The 18,061-nt window shown below is 40.3% G+C and overlaps 5 protein-coding genes and 1 long non-coding RNA gene across 6 annotated transcripts; 3 read left to right on the forward strand and 3 right to left on the reverse strand.

Moving 5' to 3' along the window:
* Nucleotides 1-3,329: 3,329 nt before the first annotated feature.
* LOC121597297 (ER lumen protein-retaining receptor) lies at nucleotides 3,330-4,988 on the reverse strand. Its single transcript, XM_041922945.1, has 2 exons — nucleotides 4,754-4,988; nucleotides 3,330-4,678 (listed from the first exon to the last, which is right to left on the reverse strand). The coding sequence occupies exon 2, from the start codon at nucleotides 4,524-4,526 to the stop codon at nucleotides 3,888-3,890; it is 639 nt and encodes a 212-aa protein (XP_041778879.1). The 5' UTR covers nucleotides 4,527-4,678; nucleotides 4,754-4,988; the 3' UTR covers nucleotides 3,330-3,887.
* A 3,988-nt stretch (nucleotides 4,989-8,976) lies between these two features.
* On the reverse strand, nucleotides 8,977-10,549 carry LOC121595744 (ER lumen protein-retaining receptor-like). The gene is made up of 2 exons (XM_041919942.1): nucleotides 9,855-10,549; nucleotides 8,977-9,776 (listed from the first exon to the last, which is right to left on the reverse strand). The coding sequence occupies exons 1-2, from the start codon at nucleotides 9,855-9,857 to the stop codon at nucleotides 9,126-9,128; spliced, it is 654 nt and encodes a 217-aa protein (XP_041775876.1). The 5' UTR covers nucleotides 9,858-10,549; the 3' UTR covers nucleotides 8,977-9,125.
* LOC121595747 lies at nucleotides 10,522-10,841 on the forward strand. Its single transcript, XR_006005205.1, has 2 exons — nucleotides 10,522-10,692; nucleotides 10,753-10,841. It is a non-coding gene; the product is annotated as an uncharacterized LOC121595747 (long non-coding RNA).
* LOC121595746 lies at nucleotides 10,710-13,212 on the reverse strand. The gene is made up of 3 exons (XM_041919944.1): nucleotides 13,108-13,212; nucleotides 12,562-12,687; nucleotides 10,710-11,890 (listed from the first exon to the last, which is right to left on the reverse strand). The coding sequence occupies exons 2-3, from the start codon at nucleotides 12,610-12,612 to the stop codon at nucleotides 11,756-11,758; spliced, it is 186 nt and encodes a 61-aa protein (XP_041775878.1). The 5' UTR covers nucleotides 12,613-12,687; nucleotides 13,108-13,212; the 3' UTR covers nucleotides 10,710-11,755.
* A 271-nt stretch (nucleotides 13,213-13,483) lies between these two features.
* Nucleotides 13,484-13,901, forward strand: LOC121595745 (mitochondrial import receptor subunit TOM7 homolog). The gene is made up of 2 exons (XM_041919943.1): nucleotides 13,484-13,651; nucleotides 13,750-13,901. Exons 1-2 carry the CDS (start codon nucleotides 13,555-13,557, stop codon nucleotides 13,809-13,811), a joined length of 159 nt encoding a protein of 52 aa, XP_041775877.1. The 5' UTR covers nucleotides 13,484-13,554; the 3' UTR covers nucleotides 13,812-13,901.
* A 730-nt stretch (nucleotides 13,902-14,631) lies between these two features.
* LOC121595742 (methylcrotonoyl-CoA carboxylase subunit alpha, mitochondrial-like) lies at nucleotides 14,632-17,726 on the forward strand. The gene is made up of 3 exons (XM_041919940.1): nucleotides 14,632-14,824; nucleotides 15,008-16,787; nucleotides 16,859-17,726. The coding sequence occupies exons 1-3, from the start codon at nucleotides 14,793-14,795 to the stop codon at nucleotides 17,141-17,143; spliced, it is 2,097 nt and encodes a 698-aa protein (XP_041775874.1). The 5' UTR covers nucleotides 14,632-14,792; the 3' UTR covers nucleotides 17,144-17,726.
* Nucleotides 17,727-18,061: the final 335 nt, after the last annotated feature.

Here is an 18,061-nt window from a genome sequence, read left to right on the forward strand (position 1 = left end):
CGGACGAGTCGAACCGAATCCGTCCGAATCCGACCGAGTCCGCACGAGTCTGGTCGATTCTGTACTAGTAATATGTCTAAAAATAAGAAATTGGGTGATGCGGAGGGGGATCAAGCCCGGAGTATTCCAAAACCGGACTTGGCCGAGTCCGGCCGATTCCGGAATCGAATCCGTCTGTGACTACATGAACACAGTACATGAGAATGACTCTTAAAATAGAAGTCGATCTATTAGACCAAGGCCGCAGAGCTCGTGGAGTCGGACAAATAAGTAAGTAAATATTCGATATTTGTGTGGATAATTTCAATTAAAGGGAGCAGTTCGGTTCTTTCAAATGCATGTGAATGGTTTTCGATTTTTGCATCCTTTGTAATTTAAGTGCTCCGCGTATACGACTGTGCCAATCGCTTAATTATTGTTCCTTCTATCCCAAAAATGTGTGTGAAATATAAAAGCACGATCGGTGAATTGTTGCGTTAAATGCTGGGATATTTTGTTCTATTTTTTATGGACCACATTAATCAGTAATGAAATACAGATTTTCCCCTAGATATGCTATTACAGTGGAATGCCGTTTATCAGAGCTCATCGGGACTCGAACTCGACCGGATATGCGGATAACACGGAATGAGTCAAAGGATACATTTAAACACAAATTCTTGATTTTGTTTTATTTATCTTATAAAACATAAGATTAAAATTACCCAGTTTTTATTAACTTAAAGATTTACAAGGTGAACTGATTTTTCACCTTGTTCACCTTGTAAATCTTTAAGTTAATAAAAACTGGGTAATTTTATTATTTTTTATTATTATTTTTTTAGATTTACAAATATAGAATATTTGAGATTTGCCATTTTTAATAGTGTTGATAGTGTTGATAGTTTTTAATGACAATGTGCTCTGATAACCGTTGTTTTTTTTTTTAAATATCCACCGCAGAACGTAATGTCACCTTTGTATTGAACTGTCATTTCTCAACAGCACGGATAAACGGACAGCCGGATAAAAGATACCCGTATAAACGTCGCTCCACTGTAGACCGCGAAGGAACCGTGTGTGTCGAATTTCCACGTAAATCGATTTTTTCTGTCATAATAAAGCTAATTTTCGTGCAATTTTGTTTGAAGTGGTAGGTATTAGCTATTAAATTGTTTATTTATTTGATTCTCACAGAAGAATAGAATTTAGTATATGAATATTAGAAATCTTTTTCTATTTGGCGTGACGTCCTGCGCGGACATGCCGCCGGCCTATACATGCTGTCGAGACTTAATTCATTATCACGCAGCAGGATAGTCAATCCTTGCTACGGGGGAACGGTCCGCTGTAGGCTTGAACCCATGACGGGCATGTTATTGAGTCGTTCGAGTTAATGACTGTACCACGGGACCGCCCCTAAGAAGAATAGAAATACGTAGTGATAATAGTAAAAAAAAAAATTGGGAAAAAGTATAAGTTACAAAATTAGAAAAAAAAGTACACAAAATCACGAGTCTGGTTTATGTTTTCAACACATACCTTTTTGTGTCGCAACCTAATGCATTATCACTGCTTTACAGAAGTTGCTTTGTAGTGTAGCTTGTGGATATTAAAATAAATTATGATAAAAAAAAACTATGAACCATTGAAAGTAAGCAAAACACATTCCAAAAAAACGGACACACACATAGCGATGAGAAAAAAGCGGCATCTATTGAACAAACCAGTGAAGCTTTCGTAGCTTTCGAATTTTGTGTATGAATTTGTAAGTTTCCAGTCGTTTACGCGAATTTGTAAGCGCATGCGTGGCGCTAGGGATCCTAGTAGAGTTATTTGTCGGACTAGAAATAACACTGCTTTTATCCGTGTGACGAACATCGTAATGTTATTATAAAACCGTGTATCGCATTCCCAATCCTAAGGACACGGGCGGAGAACATGCCACGGTGAGACTTATTTCCTTTAAGGATTTGTTCTTGTAATAAATGAGTAACAATGAGTGTTACGATGAGCATAGCAAGGAACGAACAAGTATATCAGTACGACTTAATATTTCATATTGAACTAGCATCAAGCGCTCATTTTGAAATGCTTGCATCAATTGTGTGTTAAAGCGTCCGAAAGATAAAATAATGCGAGAGATTGAGTTTCGTGCATTGATGCCAGCTGTTTTCAGTGTTTCCAAATATCGCTCACGAGAGCTACTGTCTCGTGCAGCGTAGCTTGACTGCACGCAAAAGGTAACACAATCGAACCAACTTGCTAGCAAAATATTTGATGGTATTTTACAGGGTTAGCAGTACCATTGATCAGTACGGGTGTGCGCCTAAAGGTATGCAATCAAGCAATACATATTTCTTGAATTAATTTAATTTCCTAATTTCCTAATTTTGAATGTTTTCATTCAGAATTTTTTACTTTCATTATTGTAAGCAATATTCAACATATTTTTTCCAAAACTAATAAAATGCAAACAAGTAACCATAATAAATACATTCAGGCGCATAGCATTCCCATTAACAAAAAATGCTACAATTTTTTAAATTATTTAAATTCATCATGTTTTAGTTATCAACATGAGACATTATCGATTTCCACTCAAAATTTAGCAACATAAATTACAATTGAAAGCATTTTTAATAATAATTGGGGACAGTTTCGATTACCTTGGATAACACTGAAGCACTTAAACAGATGGTGCCAAATAAATTTTAAATTTGTTGTATAAATAAAACAGTTGTTTCACATTCTCAACAACTACACAACTTAAATTTATGCAGTTGTATCTGTGCATACATGTGGCGATCGAGCAAAGATCAACCGCTAACTATCGCTCAGTCTTGAATAGAGGAAAAAATAATGTATTATAATGGGGCTGGGTATAGCTTTCATGACGAAAGCCAATGACTTAAACATCTGTGCAAATGCGACCACATGTGCAATGATCATTCATGCTTTCACAATGACATTGATTCTCATTAGCTCTGTTCGTTCGTTAAGACAGGGATAAAAAGCGAGTTACGAGTTATTTTACATTTATTATTAAATGATCCTGATTAGGGGGAAGAGAATAAATCAACTAAAAAATCAATCAATGAAATGCTGCAAACGGAGCTCGGAATACGCCAACGGAAAATACTTCTTGTTGCTTAATCCTTAAATAATTCCTATAGTTTGACTCTATGGTTTAAAACAACATAAAACAACAGAGGGGAAAACTAATGTTTACTGATTAATTTAACGTACAAGCCTCAACCTCACATGATGAAACACAGTCTTAACAAAGTTCAGCAAATTGGAATACAAAATGAAGGGGAAAAAAGTGTTGCTTTGAAGTCGAGTGGAACTTTCGATTGTTTTCAGCTTTCCGATATTTATTGAATGTATCTCTTGCATGCTAACTGTGCGAAATAGTATGGTAAGGGGTTTTTCTCTCTCTCCCTACGCATCATATGCAATCTGTAGCAATATTTCTTCCTCTGCGTCTTAACATTTCTTCATCTAAGCCTAGAAATACACAGTTACACAAGTAGCAGGAAGAGTGTGTAGCGCGAGAATAGCTACTTAACGAAAAACGTAAGAATGGTTAGTAGAGATGTAAAACTAAAGTTAAAGTCGCGCTGTTATTTGAACTGTCCTTAAGTGGACCGATAGTTTAGTCTGTTCATTTGTATGAAAAGTGGTGATTGTTTGATCACCACAGCTAAATTCACTGGCGCAACGGTTCCTCCTTTTCTATCTCGTTTATTCATCCTGACCGTAATGCAATGATGGCCTGGGTGCAAAGTTAAACTGTAAATGTATTGTTTCACGTCGTGGCTAATGGTACATCCGCACACAGGAATAGCTCTTGTTTATTCCTCATCCATTGCATCACTGTTGCTACCGCTGCTTAACAAATGCACTTACGCCGGCAGCTGAAGTTTCTTGCCCTTAAGAACCTTTGTAATGTAAAGATAGAAGAAATCGCAGTACAGGATCGTTTGAATAGCGCCGGCAAAGATGGCAATCAGATCGTAATGGCCCTCGGCGTAGTATCGGTAGATCCAGTTCAGCAGATATAGCGCACGGTAAGATCCCAGGGCGAACAAGTAATGGCTGGTGATGCTTTCCGCTTCGCCAGTTTTGCTGACCAGGAACAGCTGGGGCAGTATGGCAACCGCTTCCAGGTAGATGGAGAAGGTCCACAAGATTTCCAATGGGGTAAACGCGTTGTTAATCAACAGAGCCAGCAGGAAGCAGGGAACGAGCAGAAACTCGATGCGGAAAGAGTCGTGGTTGTGGTCGTACGTTGCTTTAAACTTGACATACATCAGATAAATTGTGGCCACGGAGGTACTGATGAAGACCAGCTTCATGAAGGTATTGTATACGCTGATGAACGTCGTTACCAGGTCCAAATAGCGACTAATGTAGACGATAGCGAAAAGGATCTGCGATTTGCCTGATATGCCAGCGCATGATCTCGTTTTCCATATCTTTATCAACAGCAAAATTATTGCAAGCAGATGCGACAAATCGCCGGCCAATCTGAAAATATTCATTTTTTGCAAATTACTCCACTCCCTTGCAAGGTTCTAGGTACAATCGTGGGGCAGCTTTGGTGTAATATGGGCAAGGAATGGTCTTCCTCGTCTGGTTTGCCCGATCCGCGTATCTTTCCAACAGTCCGCTGGTGGTTGGTTTGTTTTTGGCTCTATGGAAAAGAAGATTTCAGAATGGTTCAACAGTACAGATGGAGGTGGTCCGATGGAGATAGGACGACACGAACATATACACGCAGGCCAGACAAGGGGTTGCGTTCTGCACACGTAGTCGCGTTGCCGGCAGGTTTGGTAAGAGCAGCCCTCCGATGTTTCTGCTTGCAGCAAATCAGCCTGATCCGAAAGGATCGAGATGAAGGAGTCCGGAAATGGGATTTTTCACTACTTTTGGGCTTTTTTTACTGGAAATGTGTAAGCGACCGGACACCGACGACCGACTGACGTGTAAACACTTCTTCTTCTTCTTTGTGTTTTTCTTAAAATGGCGTTGACGTCAGAGTGACCAGAAATACCGATTTATCTGTATTCCTACCGATTTTTCATATGCCTACCGATTCACAGATGACCGCCCTAAAACTACCGATTTTCCATTTATCCTACCGAAAATCACAGATATTTGATTTTTCAGTCGTTTAAGCTGAATCTGTGGCGCTTAAGATGCTGTTTCAAGCATCGCTATCCTCATTTGTTACTTATCGCGCTAATGCACGTCCGTTTGTCTGGCACTTTTTATTTTTATCCGTTAAAATGTAATGTTCATAATAAGTAGAAAATGTCAGTTGCGTGTATTCCGAGAATTGCTCGTCAAAGAAAATCATTAAAATTTGAATTTGAATCTCGCTGTCGGCGGTTCAAGCTTACCCGACAGACAAAGAGAATGAAATTTTCAGGCGAGGGGTAAGTAGAAACACACGGTGGCGATCCGGCCCAAGATCGGATCCGAAGTCCGTTGTTTGGGCTAATAATGAAAAATGGCGGATGGAGCGCTACCACGGAAAGAACTCAAATAGCCAGAATTGCTTAAGCAGCTCATTTTGGCACGCTAAAGATCGCTAAAGGCACGCTCTAATTCGCCTTTTGCAGTAGATAAACAGCATCAAAGTTCTATGTGGGTCTTTCAAACAGCGCCTAAGCAGCTTCCTTATGCCACGGTGCCAGGGATTATTTTTGTTTGCGATTTATTTTCAAGCAAGGCATCATCAATGAAATAAACAACACGATTTGTGTTTTGCTATGTGCATGTTTATTTTAAAACTCCAAAAGCTCTTGAATTTCACATAATTTTACATAGTTTAATGAAAAATCATAATCACTTCACTCAATATTCTTTCTTCAATTAACTTATCTAACTTGTACAGCAGCAACGAGACGATTGACGGCGTCTGTCTTTGACACTTTGACAAGAGCCACCTTGAACCGATGCCATGCATTAAAAATCTATAAAGTTCCACCAAGTTCGGTACACTCTCTTAATAAGCCTAAAGGTTCTATCATGAACCCTACACATAGTGATAATCAGCCGCAAAGTTCCAAAGCGTGCCGTGTGCTTGTTAAAAAGCTTTATGGTTCCACCAAGTACTGTTTCATCTCTTAATCAGTCACAAAGTACGACATCGGACCGATTTTTCGTTAAACAGTCGCAAATCAGCTATAAAGTACGAGCTGGCTATTTGGGAATGCGCTCTATTGCATGGCTTTAAAATGCACGAGGCGCTCTCACTGAAAAGAACGCTCGCTAGCGCTGTTTCATTGTATTTTCCTTATACCCCTTTGTTACGAACCGAGCTTCTCCGGCAGGCCACGCGAAGGTTTGGCCCTCAGCAAGAGTTGCAGGGTTGTAACGGAGGAGAAACAAACAGCCGCAGAGTGGACAGAGTATTTGATACTTCGCCTACTAACCAGTCCTTCCCGCTAGTTGCTTCTGATCCAAGGTTGGGAAGCCTATGCAGACGGAAGGGGGTGTTTGACTCGGAAATCCAGGGGCTCTGTCCTATTTCGGATATTTAGAATTAAACCTCTTTACTCCAAGAGCTTCTGCGTTTGAATCCTGCTTTATTTAAAATATGGCCTACTTTTATACTAAATTTATCCTCACAAGTTTACCCGAATATCCGTTCGGACGGGATAATTCGTGTTTCCAGAAACATCTTATTTTCACGTGGAAGGATAAATAATGGTTACTATGATCAGATTGGTAAAAAAAGAAATTTAGAATCGCGTGCGTAACACCCTTCCTTTTCGTTTCTTTCGGTATGCGCTGCGCTGAATTGGTACCCCACTTGATTCCAGTAAGTTGCGCTGCGCTGGACTGAAACCCCCTCCCGCTCGTTTCTTTCTTAGCGCGCTGTGCGCTTCCCTTTATACGGACTTGGTGCACCCGAATCAAAAGAAAAACTTTAACACATCAAACTTGGTTTATAAATATTTTATCACTTTTATTGCAAATTAAACGCACATTTCAATTCATAGCTTCACACAATCTTACTTCAAACCTCACACATTTTTTATAAAAGACGCACCCTTTTACATTCTCTATGCTAGTAGGGTAAAAAGAAATTGATCGTTAAAATAATTGACTAAATTTAAATGGTTGCGTTCTCAACAGTGCTCCTGCCGAAATCTGCCAATATAATCTGGCCACACTAGTCCGCAGGTCAAGGCGAGCTTTTTGGCGGCCACCGTCGCAAAACCGTCGCAAAACGTCAAAACCGACGTCGCATGTACTGCAAACCGACGTCGCCAGCGAGCGAAACTCGCAACGATTTCGAGGCGCTGGCGACGGTCGTTTTTGACGTTTTGCGACGGTTATTGACCTTTCGAGCGAGCTTTTGCCCTGCGGGCCAGTGTGGCCAGATTATATTGGCAGATTTCGGCAGGAGCACTGTTGAGAACGCAACCATTTAACCAAAGTGAGTGTATATATCAGGAGGGCTTATGGTGTTCTTTCTCACCAATACATCAACACACAATTTTACGTTTTGCTCCATAACAAAATCTAGTATGCCTTGAAGTTTAAACAAAATCTCGCAGAAATTGTATGTGGTTTTGCTCAGGCGTAGCACAAAGAAAGAAGCCAAAAAAACCTACGCGACGGCCAGTTCTTGGATTAAAATGATGATCTGAAGATTACTGGATAACAACCCAAGTGCCACAAATCCACTAAACGACCACTAAACGGCTCCTAAACGACTCAAGTTCTCTACCTAAACGGAATATAGAAAGACTTCGTTTAGCAGACGGCAAACGACTCATGCATTCTAAAAAAAGCAAAAAAGCTGGTGGCGCTATCTGTTGGAGGGATACCCCAACCAGTTGAGCTTCATCGCTTGAAGGAGAGCTTTCTCATTTCCTCTGTACTGTTGTATGGTATCGCGTATAAGAGGTACCGTCCCAAGCGCCACAGATTAAGCTTAAACGACTGGAAAATTGAATATCCATATAAAAAAATGAAAGCTCCACAGCTTCATTGTTTTGATCAATAGATGGCGTATTACAACTCATCATTATATTGCTATCCTGTTCTTGCAATGTGTTTCGACAAGTTTCATCTTATCATGACCTATATAGCCTTATAACTTTCTGAGCAAAAATCTATGTGAATGGTCGTGTGGTCAGATACGTAGGTATCAACACCAACGACCATAACTCAATTCTCACTTGCTTCAGTACTGGTGGTTTCCATTGGAGTTTAGTAATTAAACAATTGTATCGCTGTTCTAGTTCTAGCGATGCATAACTTCAATGCGAAACCATACAACAGTACAGAGGAAATGAGAAAGCTCTCCTCCAAGCGATGAAGCTCAACTGGTTGGGGTATCCCACCAACAGAGAGCGCCACCAGCTTTTTTGCTATTTTTAGAATGAATGAGTCGTTTGCCGTCTGCTAAACGAAGTCTTTCTATATTCCGTTTAGGTAGAGAACTTGAGTCGTTTAGAAGCCGTTTAGTGGTCGTTTAGTGGATTTGTGGCACTTGGGGTGTATCTCGGGGACCGCCTGTACAATATTTTTAAATAAATAATAATATATTGTCGCTCATTAATATGATTAACTTAAATTTTGTAGAAGATTTCATAACCAAGTTTATAAAAATGCGTGCCTTACGAATCATAGGAGATTCGCCGTGCTTTTTACGCTCAATAAAAATAAAAACCTAAAATTCTAGAGAAGAAACCACAGAACAACATGCATGAACACGTGAATGCTCAACAACAGACATGATGTATTCAACATCAAACAGCATATTATGTTTTTTATGATTTTTTTGCAATTATAGATTTTATTGTTATTTCAATGCGTAGATTCATGAAGTTACAGAGAACGCGAACTTCTTCTTCTTCTTTTGGCTCAACAACTGTTCGGCCTGCCTGTACCACTTGTGGGTTTGGCTTTCAGTGACTAATTGATTTCCCCCCATAGCAGGATAGTCAGTCCTACGTATGGCGGCACGGTCCATTTGGGTATTGAACCCATGACGGGCATGTTGTTAAGTCGCACGAGTTAACGACTGTACTACGAGACCGGCCTAGAGAACGCGAACAGTGCAACTAAAAACTTCGTAATGTTGGCTATGTATGGGGCTATTTACAAGCCTATCCAAACTAACAAATCGTACTGACCGTAACAATGCGTTCTCGATGTTTAAGGGTTGCAATTCGCACCGCAAGCAGTACAAACAGTACTGTTTGAATACCACCCGATATAAATGCCAATGGGTCGTAGAGGCCGTACTGGCCGTACCGATCGACCCAATGCAATACATAGAGTGCGCGGTACGAGCCGAGCAGCAACAGATAACACTTGAACCATGGCTCCACGTGAAACGTTTTGCAGATTAAATCCATTTGTGGCAGTATAGCGACCGCTTCGAGCATGATCGAAAAGGACCACAATATTTCGAACGCTTCCATACGATAGTTTACAAACAGAGCGATCATAAAGCATGGCAATATGAGAAACTCATTATAGAAGGTATCATTTTCGCGGTCATACGTTTTGCGATAGACACTGTGCATGACCAGCACGGTTATTAGCGTTACGCTGATGAAAAGCGTCTTCATCATCACATTATAGACACTGTAGGTGGCTGGAAAGGTGACCAGGTCGGCATAACGCGTCGCAAATACCGTAACGTACAGGATTTGTGTTTTCCCCGATACGCCAAAGCAGGACTTGGTGCGCCAAATGTTGAACAGCAAATAGAGAACTGCAAACGCGTGGAACGAGTCCGCCAACAGCCGGTATCCAGTAAGCTGTGAGAAAGATAGCATCACAAATCTTGCACCACTGCCTGCATATAGTAGGATGTGCCGCTTCGAAAGATAGCTCACCATTTCGATTTATTTTGTAGGTTAGTCTCCAATACTCAAATGTTTTTGTAGTTTCCCTTACTATAAACTGATTAAACACTCCTGCTGAGCCAAACGAAACATAAGAAATCAGTACAATGAGGAGAAAACTTCACTCACACTCAAAATCGACGGGACACAACACTGCCACAACATCACAGAAGTGATGCGATGTATTAAAAAACAGCGTGGAAGTGCAGAGCATATTCTAGCGATTTTGCTCTCCCCAGATGCGACCCGTGCTTCTGCAGTTGCATTTTCAACACCAACACGCCAAGCGCTCTCTGTACAGATTGGACAGATTTGTGTGAGATGGTGTTAGTTTTGCATCGGAAACCGGTATCACTGTGGGGAATATTTAAAAAAAAAAACGAATAAAACCAAGCAGCACGCAAGCGAATGGGGAATACCCTTGCGCGGCAACAAGTTTAAAGTTTTCGGGAAAGCACACAATACACATCATGTTAGAAAAGTGCAAACAGTAATATGTTTGCTGCATACAAATGCATACTTGGGAGCGTGAAAGTAACGACATCCCCTCTTGTGCATAATGAATAGAAACTACTTGATACTCGTGCAACAGATCTATTGCGCATGCATCAAAACAGGGAAAAACAGATGGACTAGTAGGCATTGTAACTACTGTCAATAGTAACAGACATTGAACGTTTTTTGGAGTGTTCGTGTTTGAGAGCATTAGTTTTTTGTTTTTCAATAGGAAACTGAATCGATTGGAATCGTCGCTAAAAAAATACTGAAAATGTCATCATGTTTTGTCTTACACAATTAGAAAATTGTGTTACCGTGCAGCGAAAGTTCAGTACGAATGCTTTGTACTAGATTTAAGCAAAGATATCAATTTGTTTATTTATCTTTCTAGCTATCACACCGAATCCGGCCTATCTTAAATGTGTTTGAAAATCAAACCTGTGAAATGTAGCCACATATCTTAGGATTCTGTTTTCATCGCATTTCAGTTAAACTGAATACCCTCTATCATGCACGATACTTATACTTGTAGTCCAAAACCTTTGGGGTTTAGCTTTGCTACCAAGAATTCATTTGAATTCCTTTTGTGGGTAATCATACCGAATTCCATTATTCCTGGTCTGGCAATCGTCAATTCCCGCGTATTACTGGATATGTGTAAATCTATATGCGTTTAAATCCTTTCTTTGCATTGCAGTCTTTACTGGTTCCATAATCGAATTATCTACCTAAGCCATTCTTTTGTTTGCCGTTTGAAAGGAAGCAAAAACTTTGCTGGCGAGTCATAATTATATCTACGATGCCTAGGTTCAACTTGCGTCATTTCGCATGAGTAAACCATTCGTAATATCGCATTCCGTGATGTTACGGTATGAAGTAGCACTCCAAAGGACTGTATATAAATTATAAAGTATCCATCGAGTCAAAAGCATTACGAGCGTATAGTTTCTTGCAAAGCTATTTAATGAGTATGGTTTTTGTAGAAAACATTATTAAAATGTTCACCCGTACGCAACTAACTGGCAAATGTTAGGTTAACGAAGTGAACGATCTTGATCCTATTTTCTCTAATATTATGGCGTGCTGGACCCCTATTGACAAAGCCATTGGCATTTGAGGAGGCGTCAAAATAGTTCCAATAGTTTAGGATGACCTTTTTGAATGTTGTATCTTTTTTGTTGCCAGCTTATGGTGCTTTTGCAATTTGAAGTTGAGTAACACCGGAACAGTTTGTAGTCATCGTTGAGTCAGCTACATGCTTATTATATCCATCGTATCGTGCAGTGCAGCGGTACGCAGCATTACTTAAAATTTGTTACCACTTTCGTGGCAGGATCGGAGTGAACGAAGAAAGTTTTACAGTATGGCAAAATAGCTTACATCTTTCTTCAGCTTTACAGCTTTCTTTTAGTTTGTTTGCTTAGCATTTGTTTCATACTAAACGAAGACAGCCCAATGCCAAGTGCCGCGAGCAAAGCGGCTGATCTGGTGGTATACCGATCCGTAGACTTGCTCGCCACTTCGTTGACCTGCAAACGAAATCAACAGAGAAGGAAAATTTTAACAAGAATACTACGTTTGCCGTATGCAATTGTTCTGGTGTCGCACCAATGCGCGATAACAGAAACAGAGAAGCGTAGGAGGAACGTTATTAATAGCAAAACGTGAATGTCAAGGTAAAACATTTTTGCAAATCCTGCCTATTTTTATCCTCGTGAAGTTTAGCTGATGAACAAACTGAAACAGTGCTAATGACGTCGTGCATAATAATCTTGCTAGAAGCGTGTACTAACGCTGTTTTATGATTTGTTATTGATCGGAATGTGATTAAATTTGTATACACATCAACCCCGAAGTGAACTTAATGATTGGCGCCGTAGAATTTAGCCGTAGGACGTAGCTGAACTCACTCAAGGCAAGGATCGTTTTGTCATAAAGTTCTTGAACGCCTTAGTGTGATACATTACACGTTCTCCTTGAAACTGGATTATTATACATGTACATCACGTGATCAGGTGAATGTGTTGAATATTGAATAAATTACAATCGCAAGATGAGTTTCAGGGTACTACATTCTAGAGAGAAAGCCATGCTACGCATTTCAGGTTACAACTGTAGTGCTGGAGAATCAGAGGCTAGTCTCAAGCGAAGTGTAGACGACATTAAAGAAATGGGATACATTTTACGGTATTTAACTTACCTGTGCACAGTTTAGGCGAACGGCATATCGCATGACCTGTGTCGATTTCATCTTTTGTCTTCCCGTACTGTTGCTGGCTTGCCGTGTTTTGTTTTACGGGAATCTCCCCTGTACGTCCGGGCGCAACTGAAACCATAAAAGTGATACCAACGTAAATCATACTGATCGTGCTTCTGTTATGTTCGCCAAATGGTGCGGGCAAATATGTAATGACCAAGACCGACCATTGTGGCTGTTTTCTCTCTTCAATTGAATCAACGAGCACAGAATAATCGCTACTTGAGTTAGAGATACTTTTGGGCAACTAAGATATCATTGAGTTGCTTAAATATACCAGAAGAAATATTGTTATGACAAAAATTAGCAACACTTTTCATGCAATTTTTATGTAACAAAAGTGGACATCGCTAGAATGTTTCCGAAATTTCGGGAATATCACTTTGTACTGTACAAACAAAACAATATTTATATGAACACTTGTTAACACGATATATGCCAATAAATGAATTCTAGTAATGTAAAATATGTGATACAAAAGATACTGACTTGGAGCAACCTTCACGGGGTCGGAAATAAAATCAGAAGAACAATTGCACTCAGAGGCCCTTCAAATGCTTGCGATGTGACAGCATCTGCAAAACCAAAAAAAAAACCAAAGGCACTTTTGACACAATGGGTGCTATGCACAAGGTTACTATAGAGAACAATCAACAAAATTTACGTTCTAATTTGATTAAAAACTGTGTAAATTACAATTTGATTAAAAGAAATAATATTAAAGTAAAATTAAACAGGCAGCACTTACGGCACATCGAGTGATTGCGTTGGAATTTGATTGGACGAATTAAAGAGCAAGCTGTCAAAACGATTCGAGTGATCCAGCCTTCTATTTTGCAATCTTGTAATTGTCACATACCACCGCATCGTGTTATCACAATTAATTGTTGTTCCACAGTCGCTCGAAGAAACACGTTTCGTAACTTTCCCAGCAAAATGCTATCTCCAGGCGTTAAGGAAAGAATTGGAGTTGTCTTTGAGGTGGTGAAAACTTCCTTTCACTGGGGTTTCATTCCGACGCTGTTGTATTTAGGTAAGAATACACGTTTACGTTGTAATAATATGTTGTGTGGGGTGTTCCTGCGTATGCGTCTTTGATGAAATGAGCTAATGGTGTTTGTTTTGTTTCAGGATTCCGCAAAGGATCAGAACCCGGCATGCCTCCGTTACAATTAGCCAATTTACTATGGTAGTCAGTGTTGAACCAGCAACATCGTATAATCCCGAGTGTATGATTTAACATGGGAATAAATCACTATTTGCTGTGGAAGAAGTAAAAACAACACGGTTCTAACATGATGTTTTATTGTAGTGGCTTCTTAGGAAAGATTGGTTTTCAACAAATTGTGTAGGAAAGCGGTTTATTGTTATTTTTTTAGATGCTTATAAGAGTTGCAGGCTAAGGGTTGAGACCGTGAGTGATGCTGGACACTCCTGCAACAGACTAAGACACCGGTTGCGGTTGTAATATGGTATAGTTAAAGAAATTGTAGTTGACGTTAGTCGGTAAGTTGTACGATTATCAAATTTTAAAACGGATTTTTGCTCTGTTTTCTATTTTCGAAGAGCATACACGATCCAATCTTGGCTTAAAACTCGAGCGGCAAGCATTTTTTTCAGCTTGTTTGTAACGAAACATGAATCTCGTCTTAGAATAGTAAAATCACACATTTTGATTAAAAGAAGACGGCAGGCCGTAGAAGAGACCTCTGCTCTAATGGATAGCTGCGTCCGTTGCTCCGTAGATGGATCAATAATGATTTTTTACTAAAAAGCTATCTACTTTATAATCATCCAGCTGGCAGAGAGTACGTGAGGCATCATACATTTCTGATTGAAAGTATAGCTGAACTATGCGTTATGAATTAATTATCGCAAACTTTTCCTTTTGTTACCAATAGTTAATGTTCACAAAACATATTGGAAAGAAAAGTTTTTTTTTACCTTTTCATCTTCAATGCTGCTGTTTTTTGTAGATCACTGTAGTCAAATTTAGAAAAAATATCAAAAACGCCATAAAACGTTCATTGTCAAACGGAGACATGTCGAAACAAACTGACGGTCGGCAGTCTTATTAATCTTGGTCACATTCCGCATGCGTGCCAATCTACCTGTTGCGCTGTCCCTGTAGTGCTGTAAATAAACAATTATCGGCAAATAACGACAAAACCGAAATGCTGCACAAAATGCAGACCGTGGCCTCATGGTAAGTAAATAAAGAGAAAATTCCTTAAGTCTGGTTGATGTCTATTCTGGCTGATAAATCTGCCGTTGAATCCAGTGCAATGGCCCCTACTGTTACGTAATCGTGCAAATTCCCGGAGATCTCGACTGTTTGAGAGCTTCGACAAATTAACTAAGCCGTTCTGTTACTTTTATGCTTTCAAAGGTCCCGTCGTTTCGCAACCACTTGCAGCAATGCCAGTCAAAAGGTGGTGCATCGTCAAATCAACAAATTGTTGATAGCCAACAGAGGAGAAATTGCGTGTCGCGTGATGAGGACGGCAAACCGTCTTGGTATTCGAACTGTCGCTGTTTTTTCCGATGCGGATGAAAAATCACTCCACGTAAAGCTAGCAAATGAAGCATACAACATTGGCCCGGCCGCTTCACAACAGTCGTACCTTCGTGGCGATAAAATTCTGGCAGTTGCCAAGAAGGCCGGTTGTCAAGCTATTCACCCCGGCTACGGATTCTTATCGGAAAATGTGGAGTTTGCCGAACTGTGCCAACAAGAACAAGTTACGTTCATCGGTCCGCCGGCAAGTGCCATTCGAGACATGGGTATTAAGAGCACCTCCAAACACATCATGTCTGCTGCTGGCGTACCGATCATCAACGGTTATCATGGAGAGGATCAGTCTGACGAGAAGCTTATGCAAGAGGCGAAGAAGATTGGGTTTCCGCTAATGATCAAGGCAGTTCGTGGTGGAGGAGGCAAAGGTATGCGTATCGCTGAAACTGAAGCAGATTTTATGCCCATGCTGCAGTCTGCCCGTACGGAGTCAGAGAAAGCTTTCGGTGATAGTGCCATGCTATTAGAACGTTACGTGCGATCTCCAAGGCACGTTGAAGTGCAAGTGTTTGCCGATCATTACGGCAACGCAGTCTACCTTTACGAGCGTGATTGTTCGGTGCAACGGAGGCATCAAAAGATAATTGAAGAAGCACCTGCTCCGGGGCTGTCGGAAGAGTTGCGCAAACAGCTCGGAGAGGCCGCGGTTCGCGCGGCGAAAGCCGTCAATTATGTCGGGGCTGGAACGGTAGAGTTCATCCTGGATAAAGAAGATCTTTCATTTCACTTCATGGAAATGAATACTCGGCTACAGGTGGAGCATCCCATCACAGAAATGATTACCGGGACTGATTTGGTAGAATGGCAGATAAAGGTTGCTGCAGGGGAGCGTCTTCCGGTAACGCAGGAAGACATTGTCAAGCGGGGTCACGCCTTTGAAGCTCGTATCTATGCCGAAGATCCCGCAGGGGGCTTTCTCCCTGGAGCAGGACCATTGGATTATCTTTCCACGCCAGAAATATCAAATACTACCCGTGTAGAAACCGGTGTTCGGCAAGGAGACGAGGTGTCCATCCATTACGATCCCATGATAGCAAAGCTTGTTGTTTGGGGAGAAAATCGTGCAAGCAGTTTGCAGTTGTTAATCGAGCAGCTGACAAACTATCAAATTGCTGGTTTGCAGACCAACATAAACTTTCTGATCGACCTGGCACGACATGAGCATTTCCAGGCTGCAGATGTACACACGGGATTCATTGAACAGCACACGGCTACACTTTTCCCAAAAAAGGTGATACCAGCGACTAAGGTAGTTCAGATGGCGTTAGCGCATACACTCAACGAACGAGCTCAATCTGGCGCCAGCTTGGGAGCAAAAAAATGTGGACCATTTGATGTAGAATACGGATTCCGACCAAACTATCGTGTACCACGTTCCATTAAAATAAAAGTTGGTGCCGTGGAACACATTGTGACCATCGAAACAGATAACGACGGCAGCTACTCCGTCCGTGTGGATGATGGCGAATGGATGAAGGTAACGGTACGGCGTAAACCATACGCTAACCGATTCCTGTTGGAAACTAATATCGAGGGACACGTGTCGTGCTTCAACGCCGTTATTTCGGGAGAAAATATTTCCCTTTTCGATGAGGTAACTGTGTAAACTAAGCTCGTCCAGCGTGTATCGAAATTTTTAATATAAATCCTTTTCTGTTATTTTAGAACGGCATGATTGGTGGAGTAATTGTTCAGCCCCGTTTTCTCGTTACCGAAAGCTCAATGGGTGGAGTCGATGCATCCAGTGTAACTGCCCCAATGCCCGGAGTGCTCGACAAGCTGTTCGTTAAGCCGGGAGACACTGTAAAAGCTGGTACACCGGTAGCAGTGCTGATTGCTATGAAAATGGAACACGTTTTAAAAGCCGCAAAGGATGGAGTTGTTAAAGCAATACCTAACGCTGAAGGTAGCAACGTTCGTAAAGGCGCCACATTGATTTCGTTCGAGTGATTGAACGTTATGAACACAACGACCTTGCATTTAACCTGTTCTAAACAGTGTGACACAAAGTGCATTTATTAGAAATTAGGGTGATTTTGTAGATTTTAGAGAAAAATATCATTGAAATGATACAAACGCAACAATAACATTCTGCTAGGGTGGCGTTTAACGCTAGAGAAGTGGTCGTTAGTCCACGATTCTCGACAATATATCAAAGATATTGCAAAAATCCCAGGTACACATTGATAATTATGATTGAATGGTTCGACTTGAAACAAAAAACAAATTTATAGTAGAAATCTTATTTCATTATATAGTTTATATAGGCTACTAGCGGAAAGCGTCTGATGCAGATAATTTCAAAAGATTATAAATCAAATAGTTAAGATCATTACTAATCAAATCAAATTTCAAATAACTACGTCCTTTAGCGTAGCAGCAATAATTTACTTTACCAATCAAGGTCAATTGAGGTCAATTATTAGACGTGAATAAAGCAATCATGCCCGTATTATATTTTGCGTATAGCTAGATGCAATCAAATAATGTTACATTCCAAATTTTATTGTCAATAAAATCATATATGTGCCAAGATGTGGAAATATTGAATGGTTTCTTAGAAGTTAATAATTATGTGAGTGTGAGCCTTATGTCGTTTGATTGTTTCAGAAAAAATGAACGAATTGTATGTTATTTCGACACTCTACTACAAAAATTCTGTTAAAGGTCCATATTTAAACAAATTAATAAACTTTTATTAAATTTTAAACTTTTGTAATGGTAATGAAACGTTAAATTGTCATAAATATTCTAGAAGGCGTCCAAATGATATGCGTACAGCAAACAGTTAGATTATCACTGTTTACATCTACTGCAAGAGAATTGACGTTCAAAGTGAATCGCTCCGAGAAGGACAGAGTACATAGT

This window comes from Anopheles merus, chromosome 3R, assembly GCF_017562075.2.
Source record: "Anopheles merus strain MAF chromosome 3R, AmerM5.1, whole genome shotgun sequence".
Taxonomy (NCBI): Eukaryota; Metazoa; Arthropoda; class Insecta; order Diptera; family Culicidae; genus Anopheles; species Anopheles merus.

What these genes read in the sequence shown, in the direction of transcription:
- LOC121595745 (XM_041919943.1), top strand. Translation starts at nt 13,555, where the DNA reads ATGCTATCTCCAGGCGTTAAGGAAAGAATTGGAGTTGTCTTTGAGGTG. An exon ending in TCCGACGCTGTTGTATTTAG is followed by an intron (nt 13,652 to 13,749) that starts GTAAGAATACAC and finishes GTTTTGTTTCAG; the next exon opens with GATTCCGCAAAGGATCAGAA.
- LOC121597297 (XM_041922945.1), bottom strand. Translation starts at nt 4,526, where the DNA reads ATGAATATTTTCAGATTGGCCGGCGATTTGTCGCATCTGCTTGCAATA.
- LOC121595742 (XM_041919940.1), top strand. Translation starts at nt 14,793, where the DNA reads ATGCTGCACAAAATGCAGACCGTGGCCTCATG. An exon ending in ATGCAGACCGTGGCCTCATG is followed by an intron (nt 14,825 to 15,007) that starts GTAAGTAAATAA and finishes ATGCTTTCAAAG; the next exon opens with GTCCCGTCGTTTCGCAACCA. An exon ending in ATATTTCCCTTTTCGATGAG is followed by an intron (nt 16,788 to 16,858) that starts GTAACTGTGTAA and finishes CTGTTATTTTAG; the next exon opens with AACGGCATGATTGGTGGAGT.
- LOC121595746 (XM_041919944.1), bottom strand. Translation starts at nt 12,612, where the DNA reads ATGAAATCGACACAGGTCATGCGATATGCCGTTCGCCTAAACTGTGCA. An exon ending in TTCGCCTAAACTGTGCACAG is followed by an intron (nt 11,891 to 12,561) that starts GTAAGTTAAATA and finishes TTTCGTTTGCAG; the next exon opens with GTCAACGAAGTGGCGAGCAA.